At 45.6% G+C, this 23,250-nt stretch overlaps 2 protein-coding genes across 5 annotated transcripts; one reads left to right on the top strand and one right to left on the bottom strand.

Moving 5' to 3' along the window:
• Positions 1-6,093: 6,093 nt before the first annotated feature.
• Positions 6,094-8,477, top strand: ZBTB3 (zinc finger and BTB domain containing 3). 3 transcript variants are annotated; one of them, XM_077759667.1, is made up of 2 exons: positions 6,094-6,124; positions 6,579-8,477. In XM_077759667.1, exon 2 carries the CDS (start codon positions 6,630-6,632, stop codon positions 8,175-8,177), a length of 1,548 nt encoding a protein of 515 aa, XP_077615793.1. In that variant the 5' UTR covers positions 6,094-6,124; positions 6,579-6,629; the 3' UTR covers positions 8,178-8,477. The 3 variants fall into 3 exon arrangements, with proteins under 3 accessions (XP_077615793.1, XP_077615794.1, XP_077615792.1); XM_077759668.1 differs by lacking the exon at positions 6,094-6,124 and adding an exon at positions 6,195-6,232; XM_077759666.1 differs by lacking the exon at positions 6,094-6,124 and adding an exon at positions 6,221-6,298.
• A 5,191-nt stretch (positions 8,478-13,668) lies between these two features.
• Positions 13,669-22,883, bottom strand: TTC9C (tetratricopeptide repeat domain 9C). 2 transcript variants are annotated; one of them, XM_077759664.1, is made up of 4 exons: positions 22,716-22,883; positions 22,287-22,581; positions 18,733-18,915; positions 13,669-15,877 (listed from the first exon to the last, which is right to left on the bottom strand). In XM_077759664.1, the coding sequence occupies exons 1-4, from the start codon at positions 22,770-22,772 to the stop codon at positions 15,783-15,785; spliced, it is 630 nt and encodes a 209-aa protein (XP_077615790.1). In that variant the 5' UTR covers positions 22,773-22,883; the 3' UTR covers positions 13,669-15,782. The 2 variants fall into 2 exon arrangements, with proteins under 2 accessions (XP_077615790.1, XP_077615791.1); XM_077759665.1 differs by lacking the exon at positions 22,716-22,883 and having other exon boundaries at positions 22,444-22,527.
• Between the last annotated feature and the right edge of the window lie 367 nt (positions 22,884-23,250).

The raw sequence follows: 23,250 nt of genomic DNA, 5'->3' as shown, positions 1-23,250 counted from the left end.
ATTTTAATTATAGTTAGAATTGTTGGCAGATACTTAAAACTAGGAGCACTTGGGTGGCTCAGTCCATTAAGTGTCCAACTTTGGCTCAGGTCATGATCATGATCTTGAGATGTGTAAGTTCAACCCTGCATCAGTGCAGCGCCTGCTTGGGATTCTCTCTCTCTTCCCCTCTCTCCCTGCCCCTCCCTCACTTGGTGCTCTCTCTCAAAATAAAGCTTTTTTTTTTTTTTAATTTTTAAGCTTATTTACTTTTTTAGAGACAGAGCAAGCAGGGGAGGGATGGGGGCGGGGAAAAGAATCCCAAGCAGGCTCCTTGCTGACAGTGCGGAGCCCTATATGGGGCTTGAACTCACGAACCATGAGATCATGACTGATGAGGGAGCATGGGGCAAGCCGAGGGTAAAGTGCAGGCTAACAGCACCCTTCAGTGAAAAAGGCAATCCCATCAACAGCCTAAAGTCCAGGAACTCCCTACTGTCTTAACGTTAATGCTTTGCTAAAAGGAAAAACAATCTTAGCTTGACAATAGCTAGGCCTCCAGTAAATCTTTAAAATGTGAAAATCTCTTTCACTCTCAACTTTATCTCTCCCAACTCCATAAAAGGTCACCCCCCTACACTTACAGTGCAGCTCTTCCTGCCCACAGGTCCTGTCCCTGTGCTTTAATAAAAACACCTTTTTGCACCAAAGATGTCTTCAAAAATTCTTCCTTGGTTGTTGGCTCAAGGGCCCATGAACTCCCCCTATCACCCCAAAACTTCATCAATGACCTGAGTCGAGATCAAAAGTCAGCTGCTCAACTGATTGCCACCCAGGCACCCCTAAATAAGAACTTTTTTTTTAAAAAGGTCCTTACCCTCTATTTTTTTTAATGTCTATTTACTTTTGAGAGAGCGAGACAGAGAAATAGAGTGTGAGCTGGGGGAGGGGCAGAGAGGGAAATGCAAAATCCGAAGTTGGCTCCAAGCTAGAGCTCACGAACTGTGAGATCATGACCTGAGTCGAAGTCGGATGCTTAACAGGCTGAGCCACCCAGGCATCAAGGTCCTAACCCTCTTTAAAAAGAAATAGATACTTAAAACTCACCACTTCCTGGGGTGTCTGGCTGGTTCAGTTGGTAGAGCATGTGACTCTTGATCTCAGGGTTGTGACTTTGAGCCCCATGTTGGGTATAGAGATTTCTTTAAAAATTTAAATTAAAAAAAGAGTCTTAAAAAAACAACAACGCATCTCTTCCTCATTATTTTACCACAGTTTACTATTATCAATGCTCTTGACTTACTGTGTCTGTGTGGTATGGTAAAAATATTAAATCATAATTGCACAAACAACTATAAGAATTCCAGTTGTGGGGTGCCTGGATGGCTCAGTCAGTTGGGCCTCCGACTTCAGCTGGGGTCATGATCTCACACTTTATGGGTTCGAGCCCCGTGTTGGGCTCTGTGCTGACAGCTAGCTCCGAGCCTGGAGCCTGCTTCTGATTCTGTGTCTCCCTCTCTCTCTGACCCTCCCCTGCTCACACTGTCTCTCTCTCTCTCTCTCAGAAATAAATAAAACATTAAAAATAATTTTTAAAAAATTCCAGTTGCTCTGATATCCTCACCAGCACTTGGTATTGTCAACAGGCTTTGTTTATTTAGCTGTTCTGGTAACTGTGTAGTAGGATCTCACTGTGGTTTTAATTTCCATTTCCCTAATGACTAATGATGTTCAACATCTTTTTATGTGCTCACTTGCCAAGAGTGATGGATTCAAAACTCAAGTCTAATCATGTCACTCCCTTTCTTAGAACCCATAAAAGAGGGCTTTGGCTGCTTCCATTTTGACCTCAAACTTTCTGGTTGGCTTCTTCATTTCAGCTTGTCTTTGGGCTCCAGTGAAAGACCCTGAGGCAAAGCATCCATTGAAGGACTCCAAAATGACCCCTTCAAGCAATAAGTACTGTCCTGATCCAGCAAAACCCCCCCCATGATTGACTCCAAAACAGTGATCCATTGGATCTTCACTGCCTACCTGCATGTACCCACCCACCTTTGTCCTGAAATTTCCTTATATAAACACGGGAGTGTTTTCCACACTTGGAGATAGTCTTTAAGATGCTAATCCACTGTCTTCCCAGATGGTGGCCTCACTGAAATAAACTCCTTTCTTGTTTCCCTACCACAAGTTTATCCGCCTTTTGGTTTTGTCACCAATGAGTGGCTGTGTCCCTGCACCCTGTCTACACATCTATGTTGCATCAGTGAGGAAGTCTGTAGCACTAAATGGCGCTCTGCAAATACTGGAGTTTTAAAAATATGGATTGATTCAACCTCATCTCATAATGAACCTATTTCTATCTCTCAGGGCTCCCCAGGCATGTGTTGGCCGTGACAAATTTTCCCCGAGCCCTGATCCCTTTGCGTCCAAACCTTCAGGATCAGAGATAAGCTAAGATAGAAAGAGAAAAGAGCAATGGAGAACAATCAGCTGTATTAAGATTTGGCATACAAAAAAAAAGTCTATTGGATGATTGTTTCAGTTACCTTTTGCTATCTCTTTTTAGAGAGGAGCCCTTATGTTGATGTCTGTCACCTGTTTCCTAAAAACAAACACAAGAACCAATCTCTAAGCAAGGATCGTCCATCCCAGCTGCCCTTTCTTCCTGGTTCTCGGACCTTCCTTCTGTGCCACAACCCTGAGATCAAGACCTGAGGTGAGATCAAGCATTGGACATTTAACCAACTCAGTCACCTAGGCGCCCCAGGCATATAGCTTACTTAAGAAAAAAAAAAAAAAAAAAAAAGATAATCTAGGTCCAGGATGCATGGCAATACCCCAGTGTGGCAAGCATTACATCTTTGTGCCCAAACTCTGACTCACCTTCAGTTTGATTTCTTCTGAACCTGTGGCAACAGGATTGCTTAAGCTTCCCAGTCTATATTCCTTACTACTTAGTAACTCCAGCAGCCCTCAACTATACAAGGGGTAATGCCTCTAGTCCCTTGGTTTTAAATAACATCTATATGCTGATAACATCTCAAACATGTATCTCTAACCCCAACATTCCCCCTGATCTTCAGGCTCACAAGTCTACTTAAAGGGTAAGAAGCAGAACTCTCAATTTCCCATTGTCCCCCTCTCCTCTAGGGAAATGGTTCTGTCAGCCACACTGTTGCTCATGCCAAAATTCTAGCTATCCTTCTTTACTTTTTCCCTTAATTTCTTTCTTCTTTCTTTCTTTCTTTCTTTCTTTCTTTCTTTCTTNGATCTTCAGGCTCACAAGTCTACTTAAAGGGTAAGAAGCAGAACTCTCAATTTCCCATTGTCCCCCTCTCCTCTAGGGAAATGGTTCTGTCAGCCACACTGTTGCTCATGCCAAAATTCTAGCTATCCTTCTTTACTTTTTCCCTTAATTTCTTTCTTCTTTCTTTCTTTCTTTCTTTCTTTCTTTCTTTCTTTCTTTCTTTCATTATTTTTCCTTCTTTTCTTCTTTCTTTTCTTTTTCTTTCTTTCTTAGAGAGAGAGAGAGGGTGTGTGTGTGTGTGTGTGTGTGTGTAAGCAGGGGAGAGGGGCAGAGAGAATCTTAAGCAGGCTCCATGCCCAGTGCAGAGCCCAATGCAGGGCTCAATTCAGGGCTCAACAAGGGGGCTTGATCCCATGACCGTGAGATGATGACCTGTGCCAAAATCAAAAGAGTCCAAGGCTTGGGGCACCTGGGTGGCTCAGTCGGTTAACTGTCTGACTTCGGCTCAGGTCATGATCTCATGGTTTGTGGGTTCGAGCCCTGCGTTGGGCCCTGTGCTGACAGCTGGCTCAGAGCCTGGAGCCTGCTTCAGATTCTGTGTCTCCCTCTCTCCCTGACCCTCTCTTGCTCTCTCTCTCTCGCTCTCTCTCAAAAATAAATAAAACATTAAAAAAAAAAAAAAGAGTCCAAGGCTTGAGTGACTGAGCACGCAGGTGCCCCCATTCCTTTTTTTTTCTTGTCCTTAATTTCCTACCCTCATTATAGCAAAATGAGGAAACTGGTTTGACCCAGTATTTCTAAACCACCACTGCCTTTGTCAAGGCACCATTATCTCCATAGGATCATTTCCATATCTTCCTCCCTGCTCCCACTTTGATCCCCTACTTCACAGAGTAGCCAGGATAAGCCTCTAAAAATTAGAATCATGGGACACCTGGGTGGCTTGGTTGGTTAAGCATTTAAGCATTTGACTCTATCTCATATCAGATCTTGATCTAATGATAGTAAATTCAAGCCCCTCATCGGGCCCTGCACAGGGTGTGAAGCCTACTTAAAAAAGTAGAAAATAAGTGGGGGGGAAAAAAGGGAAAATAAATGAAAACCAGAATCATATCAGAACACTCCTCTACTTAAAACACATCAGGGGCGCCTGGGTGGCTTAGTCCGTTAAGCGTCTGACTTTAGCTTAGGTCATGATCTCACGGTTCGTGGGCTCGAGCCCCGCGTCGGGCTCTGTGCTGACTGCCGGCTCGGAGCCTGGAGCCTATTTCAGAGTCTGTGTCTCCCTCTCTCTCTGACCCTCCCCTGCTCACGCTGTCTCTCTCTCTCTCTCTCTCTCTCTCTCCTAGAAATAAATAAAAATATTAAAAAAAAAAAAAACCACATCAATGGCTACCCACTACCCTCAGAATAAAATACAAATTTCTCCCCATGGCCAATGGAAATTCCATGCATTCATACCTGTGTGAAGTCAAATTTTCTTCACATAATCAAAACAAAATCTCATAACAGCTTGAAAGCACAAGCAGATGTGAGAATCCACCTGTCTTGTATTAAGCCAGACATTAAAGAAAATTGGGAAAATATGAAATAATGCACTATTATCCTGTATATATTGTTTGGTTTTGAAGATACAAGTTATTTTTTATAACATGAAAAGGTTGCTCATGTTAGTTTTAATTCCTATATAATATTGTATGGCTTGGAAGAGTCCCTTGAAAACATGGGGATCTCAAGCTGAGGCCAGATTGGCCTACAGGCCTCTAGTACAAGGATGAAAGGCTGATGAATGTCCCTAATTCTGGCTCGATCTCCTTGGAGGGCTTGGCTGCAGAACAAAGGGAAGATGCTTAGTGTGGTGGTTGAAGGGGTGCATAGTAGTTGAAGGGCACTAAGTAACAACCACAGTAACCCTGTCAACACATTGCCCTGGTCAGAGAAGAGGCAGGTATCTTTGCCTCTCAACCTATAGCCCTTTCCTCTGGTTGCCTGAGCACTCTCAAAACATTTCTTCAGAAGTAACCACGCTTTGGGGACAACTGTTTGGCTCAGTTGGTGGAGCATAAGACTCTTGATCTCAGTGTCCTGAGTTCAGCCCCTACGTGGGACATAGAGGCTACTTTAAAAAGCAAAACTAAACTAACCACACTTTTTTCTCCTATCCTGGGAAATTTTAGGGCCTTGAGCCCACTCCCTCCCTTCCAACAGCACCTCTGGCTGCTCCAGACACAGAGAAGGGCACTCTAATTACTCTTCATTGTAAACTGACTAGAGATCAGGCTAAGGACCCCATGAGAGCATTCGTGCAGCTGCCAGTTCTCAGACACCATCGTTACTGAGCCAGGAGCCTGGAACCATCAGATTGGGGATACTGAAGCAAAAAGGCATCTTAACATTTTTGAGGGAAGAGGGGACCTTCAAGAGACACCTGCAGTTCACGGAGGCGTAGCTATTGCCCACCGTTACGGCAGAGCCCGGACAGGAGTCAGGCCCCCTGGGTACTACACCAGTTTGTCGGTTCTCCCTTTCCCGGTTGCCCTGGGCATCACCCTCAGCGGGGTGGCGGGCCGCGCGCCCCGCCCAGAGGGCGTCACGCTCATCTCCATGGAGCCGGTCCCCGCCCTCCTACCGCCTCAGGTAGATGGAGAAGCTCAGCCAATCAAGAGGTCTCTGAGGCAAAGAAGGCGGGACGAGGAGGAAAAGTTTAGGACAGGAGCGCCAGCCAATCCTGAGCCTCGCTGCCTGAGCAACGGCCACCAGCACTCCCTGGCAGACGCCACTCAGAGCGGGGGGATGGTTAGTGGACACTGAGCCAATCCGTGCCGAGGGACGGCTAACTTGAGCCAATTAAAACTGAGAAGGTGGGAAGGGGCGGAGTTCGCCGGTGGCTGCTCGCTGGTGGGTGAAGGATCAGCTTTCTCTGCTAGTTCCCACCCTAGGACTTCTTAGCTCCTGGAATGCGAGAGAGAGAGAGGCTCAGGGGAGTTCCTGGAGTGGGGCTTGGAGGTATCTCCCGGGAAGGCCTGGAAGCAAAAGAGACTCCTAGTTGGAGGAGCTGCTGGAAGCCACCGGGTGGGCATCGAGGAAGCGGAGGCTGGTTCGGAGGCGGGACTTCCGGGGCGTGGCCTTCACGAGCGGGGGCGGGGCCTACTGCTAAGGTTGTGCCGAGGGGGTGGAGCTAAAAGGAGACCACTGGGTGTGACCTAGGAGAAACAAGGGTAGTGGTTTAAGCGGGCGTCTTGGGGTCAGGACGGTGTTGCCAGAGGCTTTGGAGTGGCCAGTGATAGCTCAGGATTGTCGTTAAGGTTGCTGGGGAGGCCACCTGCCCTAACTTACTGTCCTTTCTTCCCAGGGAGCCACTGGTGGGGACCTTTCTAGGGTCCTTTTCTCTCCGTGGGGTGCTATGGAGTTCCCAGAACACAGCCAGCAGCTGCTGCAGAGCCTCCGAGAGCAGCGGTCCCAGGGGTTCCTTTGTGACTGCACCGTAATGGTGGGTAGCACCCAGTTCTTGGCCCATCGGGCTGTGCTGGCCTCCTGCAGCCCATTCTTCCAGCTTTTCTACAAGGAGCGGGAACTGGACAAGAGGGATCTGGTGTGCATCCACAATGAGATTGTCACAGCCCCAGCGTTTGGGCTGCTTCTGGACTTTATGTATGCCGGCCAGCTGGCCCTGAGGGGGGATACCCCCGTGGAGGATGTGCTGGCCGCTGCCAGCTACTTGCACATGAATGACATCGTTAAAGTGTGTAAGCGGCGCCTGCAAGCCCGGGCCCTGGCAGAGGCAGACAGTACCAAGAAGGAGGAGGAAACCAACTCGCAGCCCCCTAGTTTGGAGTTTTTGTCCCACCCTCCCCGCGGCCCCCAGCCTTCGCTGGCATCTGCTGAGACATCAGGCCACTGGGGCAAAGGGGAGTGGAAGGGCCCTGCGGCTCCCTCACCGACCGTCTGCCCTCCAGATGAGCCGCCGGTGTCCGGTGGGGCGGACACAACACAGCCTGGCGTGGAGGTTGACCCCCCACATCTACGGGCCCCCCCTCCCCCAGTGGCTGATGTCTCCCTTGCCAGCCCCAGTAGCTCCACAGAGACCATTCCTGCCAACTACTTCTCTTCTGGCCTTCCAGCAGTTTCAGTGGAGCCGCTGGCTCCCCTCGATGTGGGTACCGAGGGTCTGAGGATGGTGGAAGCCAGGGGTGCTGGAGCGCCGTTGCAAGGCTTCTACCCTCCAGCTCCAGCGGCGGCCCCGGCCCCGGCTCCATCCCAGGCTCCAGCACCAGCGGAGGCTGAGCTGGTCCAGGTGAAAGTCGAAGCTATTGTGATTTCTGATGAGGAGCCCGAGGTGTCAGAGACGCCTCAGGGGCCTGAGGGACTCTTCCCACCTGGGGGAGCCCTGTTTGGCGGACAGCCCCCGCAGCCCGAGGCCTTTGAGGAGCCCAGGGCGGCGGGACTGGAGGAGGTGGGGCCCAGTGACCACTTCCTGCCCCCAGATTCTCACCTACCCTACCATTTGCTGCCAGGCCCAGGGCAGTATCACCGAGGACTGGTGACCTCGCCCCTGCCCGCGCCCCCGGCCCTGCACGAGCCACTTTACCTGCCTTCTGAGTACGAAGCGAGCCCGGGAAGTTTTGGAGTTTTTACGGAGGATGTGCCCACTTGCAAGACGTGTGGGAAGACCTTCTCTTGTTCTTACACACTCCGGCGCCACGCCACCGTGCACACACGCGAGCGACCCTACGAGTGCCGCTACTGCCTGCGCAGCTACACGCAGTCAGGGGACTTATACCGCCACATCCGCAAGGCTCACAACGAGGACCTGGCCAAACGCAGCAAACCGGATCCAGAGGCGGGCCCCCTCCTGGGAGTGCAGCCCCTCCAGGGCTCCCCTACCGCAGACAAACAGAACAGCGGTGGTGGAGGGCCACCCAAAGATTTTGTACTGGGCCCCAAGAACTGATGGCGCCAAAGAGCAGAAGCCGAGGCCAGGCCTGCTCTTCCCATCATCAGGGGGCAGCCCAGGGTGGAAGCCTCTCACTTCCCCTGCGGGGGGCGGGGTGGGGAGTGCGGGGAGCAGAAGGGAGCAGAAGGAACGTTGTGCCCAGGCTGAAGATTCCTGTCGCCTGTCCTTTGCCCAGCCAGGCAGCAGGACCCTATGGGGCCTTGCGTCTCAATCAGCTCTTCTCCAAGGGCACTGGGAATTTTGCTGAGGTGTAATCACTTCTCTCCCTGCATCCCGGACCATAAAGCTAGCAGTGAAAGTATCTCTTTGAACTGGTGTTGGCTGGTTTATTCCCCAGACCCGCGTGCCTCCTGATTCTTTCATGACTCTCCTGTGGCTCTTTTAGGAATTCGACATCTGTACCAGGAGTACAGGAGTCGGTCAGGACGCTTCTGAGGGAAAAAGGGAGATGGGCAAAGGGCAACCGTAGACTTGACCTGACTTAGGGGAAGTGTGCTAATTAGGGACTCTTACAGGATGATGGGTTATTGTAGTTGAGCTCCTGTGTCCTGGGCTGTATTGAGGACTTCAGAAAAAATACTCAATTCCCAACAATTTTATGAGGTGTGAGCACCCCTCCCCCACTCCACCCCTCGCTTTCCTTTTTCCACAGACAAGGACACTCGAGACTCAATGCTTATTTTTTTGAGGGAGAGCGAGCGAGTGTGTGCATGGGTGAGAGGGGGGAGGGGCAGAGAGAGAGGGAGACATAGAATCTGAAGCAGGCTCCAGGCTCTGAGCTGTCAGCACAGAGCCCGCTGTGGGGCTCGAACTCATGGACCACGAAGTCATGACCTGAACAGAAGTCAGATTCTTGACTGACTGAGCCATCCAGGTGCCCCCACTTGAGACTCAAAAATCAAAGTTAACTTATTCAAGGTCACAGGGCTAGTGAAGGGGCAAGCCAGAATTTGAGTCAGGGCTTCCAATGCCATGCGCATAGCGCTGAGTTGGAACATGGGTGAAGATAATTAACCAACAACTAGTTTTCTCTTTTGTCCTCTTGAGTGTTTGGCTTCGCTCCCTTACCCCATTACCTCTACTTCCAACATAGAAGATCTTTGGCTGACTGTTTCAACAACAGATGCTGTGTTGATTACTTGACATTCTTGCCTGTGGGTCATAATATGAATGAGGTCTCTGAAGATATAGGGAACCAAAAGGCAGAAAGCATGAAGCTCCAGGGTGGTGGGCTTGTGGTATGGACAGGATGGGCACTTGGGAAAAACTAAAAGCGAGAAACTCCAGACAGAATCTTATCATTCCTCTGGTCCAACTCCCTTACCTAGAAAGAATGAGGACAGCCTAGAGAAGTCCGATTCCCCAGCCGTGGTCACACAGGTCGTTGGTTATTGGCAGTGGAGACAGCAGAGAAATAAGGAGTCTAGAGTGTTGATGTGGGTTCTGGGAATGTAAGAGAAGGGCCTGCCCCGATGTGTATGAAGAATAGGGCCATGGGGTAAGAGGGCTCCAGAAAAACCGTTCTCTCTGCTGCACATGAAGAAATGAGTGCAAAAAAAAAAAAAAAAAAAAAAAAAACCAACACAGGAAGGAAAATTTAAAGAAAGATGGAAACGAGTAAATTTTCTGAATTTCTTTTCTCTTTTTTTGGATTTGTCTGTCACATCCAGCACTGTGAGCTCTTGCCAGCAAGCTACTGTTTTTGAATTAGAAGAAGGTTTGGCCAAAGAAAAGCTCCTTATCTGGGGCAGTAAGGGAAGCAAACGTTGACACTTAACATTTTCATGGCTGAATGAATTCTATGCCTTTCGCTTTCCTCGTGTTGCAATAACCTTTTAGTTTGTCTTCCAAATGGCTAATTTAATTTGTGCAAATACACTCTTACCTTAACTACTTGTTGTAATAACACAAGATCTACATGCACACACAGTGAGTTGTTCTAGCCGAGTGGAGCAGCTTTTCTAGTCTTTCCTGGAGTAAATATCAAATAGGGGCGCCTGGGTGGCTCAGTCGGTTAAGCGTCTGACTTCGGCTCAGGTCATGATCTCACGATTCGTGGGTTCAAGCCCCGCATCAGGTTCTGTGCTGGCAGCTCAGAGCCTGGAGCCTGTTTCAGATTCTGTGTCTCCCTCTCTCTCTGGCCCTCCCCTGCTCATGCTCTGTTTCTCTCTGTCTCAAAAATAAACTATAAAAAAAAATTTTTTTGATCAAATCAAAATGCCTAAAAACGGTCAGTTGGCTTTCAAAGGGTATATTTTATGGTATGTGAAGTATATAAAAATTATACATAGATAATTATATGTGGAGAGACAGAAAAACTCCATTGTCTCAGAACATTAGTCCCTAAAAGCATGGCATAATATCTGTGTCTATGCATGTATATAATGTATACAACTTCTCCAGACAGTCTTGAGAACGTAAACCATTGCCATTGTCACTGTCTCAGCCACGTGGATCTGTTACTTAGTGAGAGTGTCCTCAAGGGGAGGCACCTGCTTTCGGTTCCCAGCATGAGATACATTTTTCACCTCATGGAGATGGCAATTAGAATCTGCAAGATGTTCAAAGCAGCAGGGTGCCTGGGTGGCTCAGTCGATTAAGCAGCTGACTTCGGCTCAGGTCAGATCTCGCGGTTAGTGGGTTTGAGCCCCGCATCAGGTTCTGTGCTGACAGCTCAGAGCCTGGAGCCTATTTTGGATTCTGTGTCTCCTTCTCTCTTTGCCCCTCCCCCACTCATGCTCTGTCTCTCTCTCTCTCTCAAAAATAAATAAACTATAAAAAAATTAAAAAAAAAAAAAGATGTTCAAAGCAGCGGCCAACACAAAAGGCCACAGTTGTCTCACTTTCTCTGCTGGACGCCCGAAGAGTTGCTGCTGGTCTGCAGAGGTGTGATTAATAGAGAATTTTCTCGTTTCCACTGCTCTCGATGGTCTATACCATGAAGTCAAGGAACCACAGGTGAGCTCATCTAACCTCTGGTCCAACAACGGATCCTCGAGGTTGTGAGTTCAAGCCCTACATTGGGTGTAGAGATTACTTAAATAATCTTTAAAAAGAAAAATAACTCACTATCCCCAAAGGAAACCTAGTCTTGTTGGACAGCCCTAATTGTTGGATAATGCTGCTTTCTACTGAGCCCAAATCAGCCTCTTTTGAGGAGGGTATGTGCCAGGCTCCACCTATTAAGAGTTTCACCTGAGGAATTGTTTTTGAGCTATAAGCTGACTTAAGTTTCACTCTTTGCTCTCCAGCTTTAGAGATAGATTTCTAATTCAGGATTTCAATTCTTTTCTTGACTGGCGATTTTATAAGTATATGGCTTCACTTGCTGTCTATTGTCTCTTCAATCACTGGACATTCGGCCAAGCTTAGCTTCACAAAAGTCACCATTTCAGTCCTTGGCATTGGATTTTGACTTTGTTTTTAAATAATCTCTATGCCCAACGTGGAGCTCAATCTCAACGCCGAGATCAAGAGTCATAAACTCTATCGACTGAACCAGCCAAATGCCCCTGGATTTCAATCTTAATTTCTCCAAAGCCAATGTTTCCAAAGATGGTTTACCTGGTCATGTACTATTTTTATTGTAAAATATACTTACTTTTACATTTTGTTTTGTTTTGTTTTCCTTTGGGAAATGATATAAAGTGTTCCAAAGTCCCCTCCCCAATTATTAGTAAGCAATTTTGGTATTCATCTCTGTAAGAACCCTTGGGAAAGAAAAAAAGACCAAATACCATGATCACACTCAACAAAATGATAATAATTCATTTTTTTCATCTCCCTGACCTTTTTTTTACCCCAGTAAGCTCAATGCCTAACATGGGACTTGAACTCATGAGCCCAAGATTAAGAGTCACACATTTCACCAAATGAGCCAACCAGGCACCCCTTGCTCCCCAATTTTTATTCAAATTTCTGCTTATCTTATAACCTTTTATTCACTCACTTATTTAATGATTTTAAGTAATCTCTACCCCCAGCCAGCTGCCCCATCTCATAAACTTTGTTGTTTTCTTTTTAAATCAGTCCAAAGTAGAGTCACATTTATTTAATGTCTCTTAAGCCTTTTTTTTTTTTTGTAATTTAGTTCAACATTCTTTTGAAAGGTTTTTCTTTTTTTTTTTAAGTTTATTCAGTTTCTTTATTTTGAGAGGAAGAAAACACATCTGTCCGTGTACGAGGGGCAGAGGAGTGAGAGAAAATTCCAAGCAGACTCTGTGCTCTTAACAGAGCTTGACTTGGGGTTCAAGCTCATGAACCATGAAATCACTACCTGAGCTAAAATCAAGAGTGGGATGCTTAACCAACTGAGCCTCCCAGGCGCCTTAAAATTTTTCATTTATAAGTAATCTCTACATCCAACATGGGGCTTGAACTCGTGACCCCGAGATCAAGTCACATCTTTTCAGACTGAGCCAGCCAGCCGCCCCTTAAGCCTTGTTTTGTTTTTTAATTTTAGAGAAGGTGTACACACGAGCTGTAGTGGGGGGAGAGGCACAGTGGGAGAGAGTGAATCTGTTTATTTATTTTGAGAGAGAGAGAGCATGAGAGCATGCACATGGGCAGGGGAGGGGCAGAGAGAGTGGGAGAATCTCAAGCAGGCTCCATGCTCTCAGTGGTAGAGCCTTACATGGGGCTCGATCTCAGAAACTGCGAGATCATGACCTGAACCAAATAAACCGACTCAACCGACTGAGTCACCAGGCGCCCTGAGACTGAGAATCTTAATCAGGGTCCATGCTCAGTACAGAGGCTGACATGGGGCTCGATCTCATGACCCTGGGATCATGACCTGAGCCACAATCAAGAATCAGATGCTCAAACAGCCGCCCCAAGCCTCATTTAATCTGTAAGTTCCTCTCTTCTTTTCCCTGTAATTTATTTATTGAAGAAATCGGGTTACTTGTCTTACAGTCTACAGCTTGCTGAGTATATCCCCTTGGTATCATCAACGTGTTCTTCAGTCCAAAGTTTTCTTTAAAAATGTATCTTTAAATAAAATGTTGAAAACAATAGTATAGGTAGTATGTAGTTTTGGCAAAATTATAAAGGTAGTGGGTAGGAGTTCAGGCGACACTGTTCTCAACTGTCCCTTATGTGCCTAAGTATGGACCTTCACATCTGTAATGTTTTCTCTTCAGTCACACCCTGAAATTCTGTGTGGACTCCATGCATGAGGGATTGGTAAGGTAAGCACACTCCTCCAGACTTCTGAGTACTTAGACTTAGGTATCCTCTGGCTGTTTCCTTCAGGATGCGGGCTTGCCAGACCTCCTCCACACCCACATCTGACTGCCTATCTTTGTCCATTTTCCTGTCCATTAACATCTCCATTAGAAGCTGGACTTCAAAATGAAGACTGAAATGCAAGACTGACCACTTTGTCCCTTAGCAGTGCTGATAAAAGGATCAGTACAATATGTTTCTAAAATATGTTTTTGTTTTTATTTAAAAAAATTTTTTTAATGTTTTATTTCTGAGAGAGTGAGAGAAAGAATGAACAGGGGAGGGTCAGAGAGAGAGGGCGACACAGAATCTGAAACAGGCTCCAGGCTCTGAGCTAGCTGTTAGCAGAGAGCCCGACGCGGGGCTCGAACCCACGAACCGGGGCTCGAACCCACGAACCGTAAGATCATGACCTGAGCCAAAGTCAGACGCTTAACCGACTGAGCCACCCAGGCGCCCGTTTTTATTTTTTAAATGATTTTTAACTGCAAGGGAGTAGGCTTAAGCTCCGGAAATAAAATATAGGTCAGTCCATTATCTACATACAAATGAAGGAATACTGCCTGATCTAAAATACGTTTTTGAATATCAGTTTTATTTTTTTCCTCATCGATGCAGAGAAGATAGCTTAGTGTAACATCAAGTCTTTGGAAAAAAAAAAAAAAAGAAAACCAGAAAGCAAAACTTGTCCAAAGCAAACATGCAACCATGACATAATTCTGTCAACAACCTAGGCTTAGAAATGTAAGCAGCTTGGGAAAGGAGAGAAATATTCTATTTTTGTTAGTTCTGTCCTTGGACTGACAAGATTATTTGGTTGAAAAGCTTTTTGTTGTAAGTTGTATTATTGAAGGGTATGGGAGACACAGAGCAGAGGCTGGCTCACTGGGAGAGGGGGCACTGACTCACGCACACTTGGCAAGACTGAGGACTAGGGGTTTTTTTATTGTTCTTTCTGAAATCTGTTCTTATGTGATGGCTAGTGACACATGGTTACTACCTCTACTCGTTAAGGCAGAGGCCGTATACATTGTGGACATTATTCACAACAAGTGCACAAAATGGTAAAGGAGCAGCTCTTGGTTGATGGAGCCTCCTACTGAGACATGACTGCACCAGATCCACAGCCTGCATGGACAAAACTTCCAGAAAGTTCTATGGGGAGCTTAAGCACCAGGGAAGGAGAACTCTTCCTCATCATTTCCCTCCTCTGTAAGGAACTGAGCTTTTGCATAATACAAGGTGACAGGTAAAGAACAGACTGATGTTTTTTCCTGCTCTCTCATGGTACTGTTTCAAGAAAACACAGCAATCTGTTTGTCCCCTTGTTTTTCTTAGAGATAGGAGCATACTATAGATATACACCTATAAGAAATGAAAATGTTTACTTTTTTTTTGGCACGAGGGCTGAAGAATTATTAAATACATAAATGCTTGACTTAAGGTTTTAAGATAGAAGAGTTTAAAAAAAAATTTTTTTTTTAAATGTTTTATTTATTTCTAGGAGAGAGAGAGACAGCGTGAGCAGGGGAGGGTCAGAGAGAGAGGGAGATACAGACTCTGAAGCAAGCTCCAGGCTCTGAGCTGGCAGTCAGCACAGAGCCCAATGCGGGGCTCAAACCCACGAACTGTGAGATCATGACCTGAGCCGAAGTTGGATACTTAACCGACTGAGCCACCCAGGCGCCCCATTAAGATAGAAGAGTTTAGTGAAAAAAAATAAATAAGAATATTGTCTGAATGATCTGAGAATGAACAATAGCAGGGACTAAAATTATCACCAGAAAAAATAGGAACCAGATGCTTTTGTTTGGGGGAGGGGGATCGGAATGTACATGGAATATTAATAGTAAGGAATGATTTAATCAAGTTGATTAATTTCAAATTGTTTAAGTCACGTGGGTCCAACTTGTAGCTGTCTATTTTCACAAAAAAATATATATTTCCTGGGTTGTAACCCGTGCAACTTTGGCTTTGGGCATTTGAGGAAACAAAAGAAAAAACTCTTTGCTATCATGATTTCATCCTTACGAGCTTTCTCCCCTGTATATGGATACATCTAACATCTGTCATTAAAATCTATGCCATAGATAGGATTAATTCCACCTATAGCTGATTGTATTTCTCAAGGCAAATATCCCCAAAAATATCACGTATGGAAAGCTATACAAATACATAGATGGACAGACCAAAAAAAAAAAAAAAAAAAGACAGCCTGCACAAGCGCCAAAGAGTTTGTGCGGAGCTAGAAAGAAAACAAATCCGCCTGGGTCAGAGGTATGGGGTTAATTTCTCTTGCTGAGGCTCAGGTTTCCCATCATGGGTCTTTAATGGTTCACCTAAATTAAAGTAGAGGAGTGTCTTTCTTCTTTGTTAACCAAACATGCCCAGGTACAGCTGCTTCTCTTTCTGATGGTAGCTGCTGAGTTCCGACTGAGTTAGCTGGAGGTACCTCCGGACGTTGGCGTCTTAGAATAGGGCAAAAGAGGCAATTAGGAGACACAGTTAGAACATGATCACACCTTGCGGTAGGAAAGGATTGTTCACACACTTCCTTTTTTAAAAATTTTTTTTTAACAACTTCTACTTTTATAGAGTCAGATATTTTTTTGGCATGGGTAAAAATAAACAAGTCCCTTTAAAATGTTCAAAACAAGCATATTGATTATAAACACTCAGGGGAAAGACCAAGTTATTGTCACTGGCCTATGCAAGTTAGCATTTTTACCCCCACTTTAGAGATCAGGTTATTTTACAGCAATAGGGTCAGAGAACTACAAATGACATTCCAGATAAATGATAAAAACCACCAGTACCATTTTGAATCAAGATTCTAGTCTTGCAAAGGACTTCCTATAGTAGGTTTGAAGAGGACCAGATTTCTGAATCTGGAAAGAATCGTTTGGGTTTATTTTGGAGATCTCGTCTGCAGATATTAAGATCATTCTAGAACAAATTTTTTTTTTTGAAAGTCGTGTGTGTGTGTGTAAGTATCAGAATAAACATATTCTCTGGGAAAATAAGTTTGTTCATATCTATAAAATATGCAGAGTATTTTTTTCTCTCCAGAGCCCAGGAATCTTCCTGTGAAGAAACACACATAAAAGCGGGTATATGCATTTAGATGCTATTTTAGCCCATCTTCCATGTGGCCTCTTCTCTGTCTTCAGTTGTGGAGTTTGTTCTGCCAGATCTCAGGTTGATTTCTGGGGTATTGAGGATGATTTGATAGTTCTCTAGCTGCATTTGTGGGATGAGGCAAGCCTAGGGTCCTCCTAAGCCACTGCCATCCCCTCCACCCCACACATACTTCTGATTTGAAAAATCCTTCTAAGATCTAAATACATCACAACTATTCTTTGCAATAGTAAATCTCATTCATTAATACCACTTTGAATTTAAAAAAAAAATCTCTGTACAGTCAGGGCTGGCTGGTTGTTAATCTGATAATGAAAAGGAGCTTGAAGAAAAAGTTATTGACACAGCAGAGCCTCTAAAGATACTCTACATGGTTGGCAGTCCATCTGTGTTCTTGAAGATAAAAAACACGAACAAATGCCTCATGTTTTATGTCTGTTAACTCACAGTGGCTTTCCCATTCTTTTATTTTGACTTTAAAGATTTTTGGGGTGGCTCATTCGATTAAGCGTCCGACTTTGGCTCAGGTCATGATCTCACAGTTCCTGGGTTCAAGCCCTGTGTCAGGCTCTGTGCTGAGCACTTGCTCAGAGCTTGGAGCCTGCCTTGGATTCTGTGTCTCTGTCTCTCTCTGCCCCTCCCCCACTGATGCTCTGTCTCACTCTGTCTCTCAAAAGTAAATAAATGTAAAGAAAAAACATTTTTAAAGATTTTATTGTTAAGTAATCTCTACACCCAACATGGGGGCTCGAACCCACAACCCCGAGATCAAGAGTCACATGCTCCACTGACAGAGCCAGCCAGGAGTCTCTCCCCTCTCCCCCTCCATTCATTTAGGGCATTTTTGCTGCATTGTTATACTGGGGGACCTTCTACTTCTAGCATGTAGTAGCCACTCTAAGCCAGAATGCAAAATGGGAGAGAATTTTCAGTGCTGAAACACCAACATAGGAGTGAGTCGGTACCACTGCATGGTATCTTTGCCTTGGAAACAAGTACCCCAGTCTCACATTCTCTCTAGGTAGGCTTGCCCCTTTTCTAGGTCATACCTGGGCTTAGCAGGGCTAAAGAATAAAATGATAGCTAAAGCAAAGGCCAGCCCCGGCTGGGGAACTGGCAGAAATGAAGATCATCGAGTATATTGATTGGAATATAGATCCTAGTCAGTTACAATCTTGGAACGGAAACTTGAAAAACAGTGCTTTAAATCTCTTTCACTGGGGGAAGGAAGGGAGATGGTGTATATGCCTGTTGAAGCGTAATGCTTCTGGAGGATATACAATATTGCTTTCCTGTGGAAGCAAGAACACAGCAATAGAGGCCGGTTATTCAAACACCTCTTTATGCTTTCTCAATTTTTTTTATTTTTTTATTTATTTCTAGGAGAGAGAGAGAGAGACAGCATGAGCAGGGGAGGGTCAGAGAGAGAGGGAGATACAGACTCTGAAATAGGCTCCAGGCTCTGAGCTGGCAGTCAGCACAGAGCCCGACGCGGGGCTCGAACCCACGAACCGTGAGATCATGACCCAAGCGAAAGTCGGACGCTTAACCGACTATGCCACCCAGGCGCCCCATGCTTTCTCAATTTTTAACTATGTGACTATACTATTACCTATTCCAAAAAAAAAATTCAAGGGGCGCCTGGGTGGCTCAATCAGTTAAGCATCCGACTCGTGATGTCGGCTCAGGTCATGATCTCACAGTTCATGAGATTGAGCCCCGCATTGAGCTCTGCGCTAACAGTGTGGAGCCTGCTTGGGATTCTCTCTCCCCCTCCTTCTCTCTCTCTGCCCTGTACCCTGTTGGTGTGTGTGCCCGTGTGCGTGCTCTCTCTCAAAATAAACCAACATTTAAAAAAATTCAGGGGCACCTGGGTGGCTCAGTCGGTTAAGCATCCAACTTCAGCTCACGTCATGATCTCACGGTTCATGGTTTTGAGCCCCGCGTCAGGCTGTGCTAACAGCTAGCTCAGAGCCTGGAGCCTGTCTTCAGATTCTGTATCTCCCTCTCTCTCTGACCCTCCCCTGCTCACGCTGTCTCTCTCAAAAAAAAAAAAAAAAAAAAATTTTTAAAAAATTAAAAAATTCAATAAATTGAAAAAGTAAAATAAATCCCCCTTCCACAGGTACCACCTCAGCAGGACAATTTTATCTGTCCTTACCCCTTCCATCCCCTTCTCTCTCACCTTTTGGCTGCCTACTGACAGCAGCCAGGAGGTAGTGCTGAGCCTGGTCATAGTCCTGCAGATGAAAAAAGGCCACTCCAGCCCGGTACAAGGCCTTGGCGTTATCAGGCTGTCGTTCCAGAACTTTCTGACTGTATTCTTTCACTCGTTCGTAGTTTACTGGCTCCATCTGAAGGAGACAGGCTAACAGGCCAAATGAAAAGGAGACAGAAGAGCAAAGAGGGGCTTATTACATTATGTTCTACTGGCCAATTCAAGGCTGCATCAAAGGACAATACCAACAACATTCATTCATCCAACTAATACATCGAAATGTGTACCATGTGCCAGACATTCTTCCAGGCACTGGGGATGCACCAGTGAACAAAAGCTTTACTTGCCTTCTAATGGACTTTACTATCTACCAAATGCTTATTATGTGCCTACTGTTGGGTTAGGCCCAGCTATAAACTGGAAAATACTTTAAATTCTTCTTCACTGTTTCTCTTCTACCCAAGGCTCTCTGTCTGGAACCCTCCATTTAACCACAATGATTGTATGGCTGCTTTATAAACAACAATGGCTGCCATCAATTGTGAGAGGAAACAGCACCATGTTTTGTGCTTAATAAAACATTATCTCATTTAGGGTTGCCTGGGTGGCTGGCAGTTGAGCGTCCGACTTCGGCTCAGGTTATGATCTCATAGTTTGTGGGTTCAGCCCTGCGTTGGGCTCTGTGCTGACAGCTAGCTCAGAGCCTGAAGCCTGCTTCAGATTCTGTATCTCTCTCTCTCTCTGACCCTCCCCTGCTCATGCTGTCTCTCTCTCTCTCTCTCTCTCAGAAATAAATAAAACGTTAAAACATTTTTACAAAAAGAAAGAAATAAAAACCATTAAAAAAATTTTTAGGGGCGCCTGGGTGGCTTAGTCGGTTAAGCGTCCGACTTTCGCTTAGGTCATGATCTCGCGGTTCGTGGGTTCGAGCCCCGCGTCGGGCTCTGTGCTGACTGCCAGCTCAGAGCCTGGAGCCTGTTTCAGTCTGTGACTCCCTCTCTCTCTGACCCTCCCCTGCTCATGCTGTCTCTCTCTCTCTCTCTCCTAGAAATAAATAAAAATATTAAAAAAAAATAAAAAAAAATAAAAAAAAATAAAAACCCATTATCTCATTTAATCTTCTCATCCACTCTATGAAACTGGTTAAGTGTTACTATCTCCAGTTAGTGGACAAAGAAATCAAGGTTCAGAGAGATAAAGGAACTTGCCGGAAGACCCTACAGCTTCTAGGGGGAATAAGAAATTTGAACCAAGGACTCTCTAATTCCCAAGCCATCGTTTTTAATGATGATATATTTTCACTGTTCCCTTGGATGACAGAATGGGGCTTTGAAATCCAAATCTGTTTAGGAGACAATGCTCAGCCTTTCTGTAATTAAGAAAGGAAATGTGTTTCTTATTTCATGACTTTGAGAATTAAACAGTATTATTTAATCATGGTGCTGAGAAGAAAGGAGAATCGGGCCTTCTGAGGACGTTAAAGGGCCTGGGCTTCTGTCTCCATTCCTTCTACAACATCCCCACCAAGTGGTCATATGGTTTATACTTAACCCATTACTGTAGTGTCATGCATTATCTGACAATTGGTTATGAAATACTGACCACAGACTGGGGAGAGCCAAGAGCAGTGGATAAGACGAACAAGACAGACCTCTTGATGAGTAAACACTACTTGGATCCTAGTCCCCAAGTAAAAGGAGCACACAATAAACAAATGAGTTTTCTACATTGTTTTGAGGAAAACAGAACTGTATTGGGATAGAGTGAATGAACTCAAGAGTCACGCTTGATTAGAGAAGCCTCTCGTAGAAAGTGACTTTTGACCCGAGATCTGAATGACAAGGTTCATTCAAGGGACAGGGCATTCTAGCTGAGGAAGAAGAAATCCTGCAAAGCTGGAAGGCAGAAATGCACTTTGCAAACTCAGTGTATTGGAGGAGCCAGATGACGTCAGGCCATGCAGGTGAGGGTCAGAGTTCGGGTTTTTTCCCCAAGTCTAACAAGACGCCCTTGGAGGATTTTCGGCAGTGACACCGTCTCATTTCCTCATCTGTAAAATGGGGATAATCACAAGTACCTTGCAGAATTTGAAGGTGAGAGGTATTGCACTTAAGCTGCCCCATGTGTTACAGGCACTCAATAAGGGAAAACGGCGAATTCATTAAGTCTTTGTGGAGCATTCCTCAAGCACTCCCAAGTGGAGGCTCTACGAATGGCTAAGCCATTGTCTTTGACTTCAGGTCCACCTGGAGAGTGAAGACACTGGCTGATCACTCTCTTTAAAAGTGAACATTCCCTTGCCTGTGCCACTCCCTGCACCCATCTTCCGCTTTATTCCTTTCCACAGCGCTTACCTTCTTCCAATACAATATGTTACCTTTGTTCACTGTCCATCTCCCTACTTGAAAACGTGTTCCATGAGAGCAGCCCTCCTTATCTGCCCTATGATACCTCTCTATCCTCAGTACCCAATAAGTAATTGACTTTAATAAACTGAAACACTAGCTACTATAATAACTATTGTTATTTGAGTCTGAGGGTAGCACTGGATACACACTGTAGGGGCGCCTGGGTGGCTCAGTTGGTCAAGCGTCTGTCTTTGGCTCAAGTCATCATCTCCCAGTTTGTGAGTTTGAGCCCCGCATCCGGTTCTGTGCTGACAGCTCAGAGCGTGGAGCCTGTTTCAGATTCTGTGTCTCCCTCTCTTTCTGTCCCTCCTCTGCTCACACTCTGTCTCTGTCTCAAAAATAAATTTAAAAAAGTATTTGAAAAAGCTAGGTTTTCACCAAACCATAGCAAAAAACTACTGTAGTAAAAAAAAAAAGTCATTTTTAAACAACCATTACGAAGTATAAAAACTAATCCTAATAATTTCCATAGCCTCGGCTGGGACCCTTAGAATGCTTTCAGAAACTCCAAAATAATTTAAGTAGCTCTCTGTTTTGCCTGTTATAGGACAGACCTAGGAAGTGTCCTTTCTTTTAGACTAATCCTAGTGATACAGATTCTGGCATCCATCTCTTCAGCCAAGTTCACATAGAGATGGGCGATCTTCCTTATCCAAGAGCCGATTTAAAGGAAGAAGAAAAACAAAGAAAAGCTGTCCAAAACATCTAATAATGGCTTACGCCACCAGCTGGAGCAAATGCCTTCTTTCCTCTATTATAAATATCAAAGAGACAACGCCCTAAACGTAAGTTCAGGTTTTCTCTAGAGCCTGCAAAATTCCCTAAGCCTATCAGCATCACCTGGGAATCTGTTAGAAACGCAAGTCGGTAGTACCTCCCCCAATCAGCCCCATTAAATCGGAATTTCTAGGGCGGGGGCTCAGTTAAGGTTAAGTTTGAGAAGTATGGCTCTACAGAAACTCATTTAGAGCCCCGTAGATTGGAAATGTATTTCGATTCATGGCAGAATAACTGCATGAGAGCAGAAAAGCACACCCGTGGTTTTTTCCAATGTTCACAGATTTTTCATGTGCCTGCCCTGATACTCTACCCACCCTTCAGCCCTGTTCTTACCAGCTAGATTGTTGTAGCAGTCTGTCTGGGTGGTATGCAGTATGTTCTCTTGTTCAGGTGTGAGGACCGGGCCCTGAGGTCCTAGATTAGGTATCGGGGAGGGCAGACTTGGATCCAGACCCCGCAGCTGAAGCAGAGCTCGGTGGTACCTACTTACAGCATCTCGGTACTTTCCTTCTCGGTAACGCTGGTTCCCTTTCTCCTTGTACAGCTGAGCCTCCTGCAGGCGCTTCTCCATAACTCTTTGTCGCCTAGAGCTCTTGCGGAATTTCCAAGTGAAAGAGCAATTGAAGCTCTGGAGATGGAAGCAAAACAACTGATTTAGGTAGCAGATTTAAGAAGGCAGTCAATTACCCTTCTCCAGAACGCCCCCCGGGAATGAGTTTTACTAGTCTCTTCTCTGTAGTAATTTTCTATCTTTAAACGTACAGGACTAATCAGGGAGAGGATGTGGAAATAGTAAAGCCAGGGATTAAGTGATTTCATAAAGAGGAGACTCCGGGGCGAAGAGACCCTCCCGAGAAAGGAAGGGCCGTACGAAGGAACTGTGGCAGGCGTGGGAATGCCGGCGGAATTTGCTTCCTCCTTTCTCTTGGACACACCTCCTTGACCCGGAAGTGAAAGAGAATAGGCGGGGACAACTGCTAGAAGGCTACGGGGCTTGCCGCCACCCCTGCTCTTTATTTATACGTATTAAATAAGCATTTGTTTATGTCAGTATCAGAAGCTGGGAACCAAGCTGTGCACCTAATTCACAGGCTTAAACTGAAGCGGCCGCAGAGCAGCTCAGTTGCAAGCCCTCCCAGGTCCGCGGCCAACCCTTCGCCCTCAGCAAATGCCCAAGCACGGAAGTCTCCCCCTCAGCTTCGGTTTACGGGCGGAAGCACTTAGAAGACCAGGACCGGTGTCTCGGCAGTTTGGTTATCTAAAGGGTCGCGCGCAATGCGCCACACCGTCCAATCAA

This window comes from Crocuta crocuta, unplaced genomic scaffold (assembly GCF_008692635.1).
Source record: "Crocuta crocuta isolate KB4526 unplaced genomic scaffold, BGI_CrCroc_1.0 scaffold53, whole genome shotgun sequence".
Classification (NCBI taxonomy): domain Eukaryota; kingdom Metazoa; phylum Chordata; class Mammalia; order Carnivora; family Hyaenidae; genus Crocuta; species Crocuta crocuta.
This window is presented reverse-complemented; position numbering and strand designations above follow the sequence as displayed.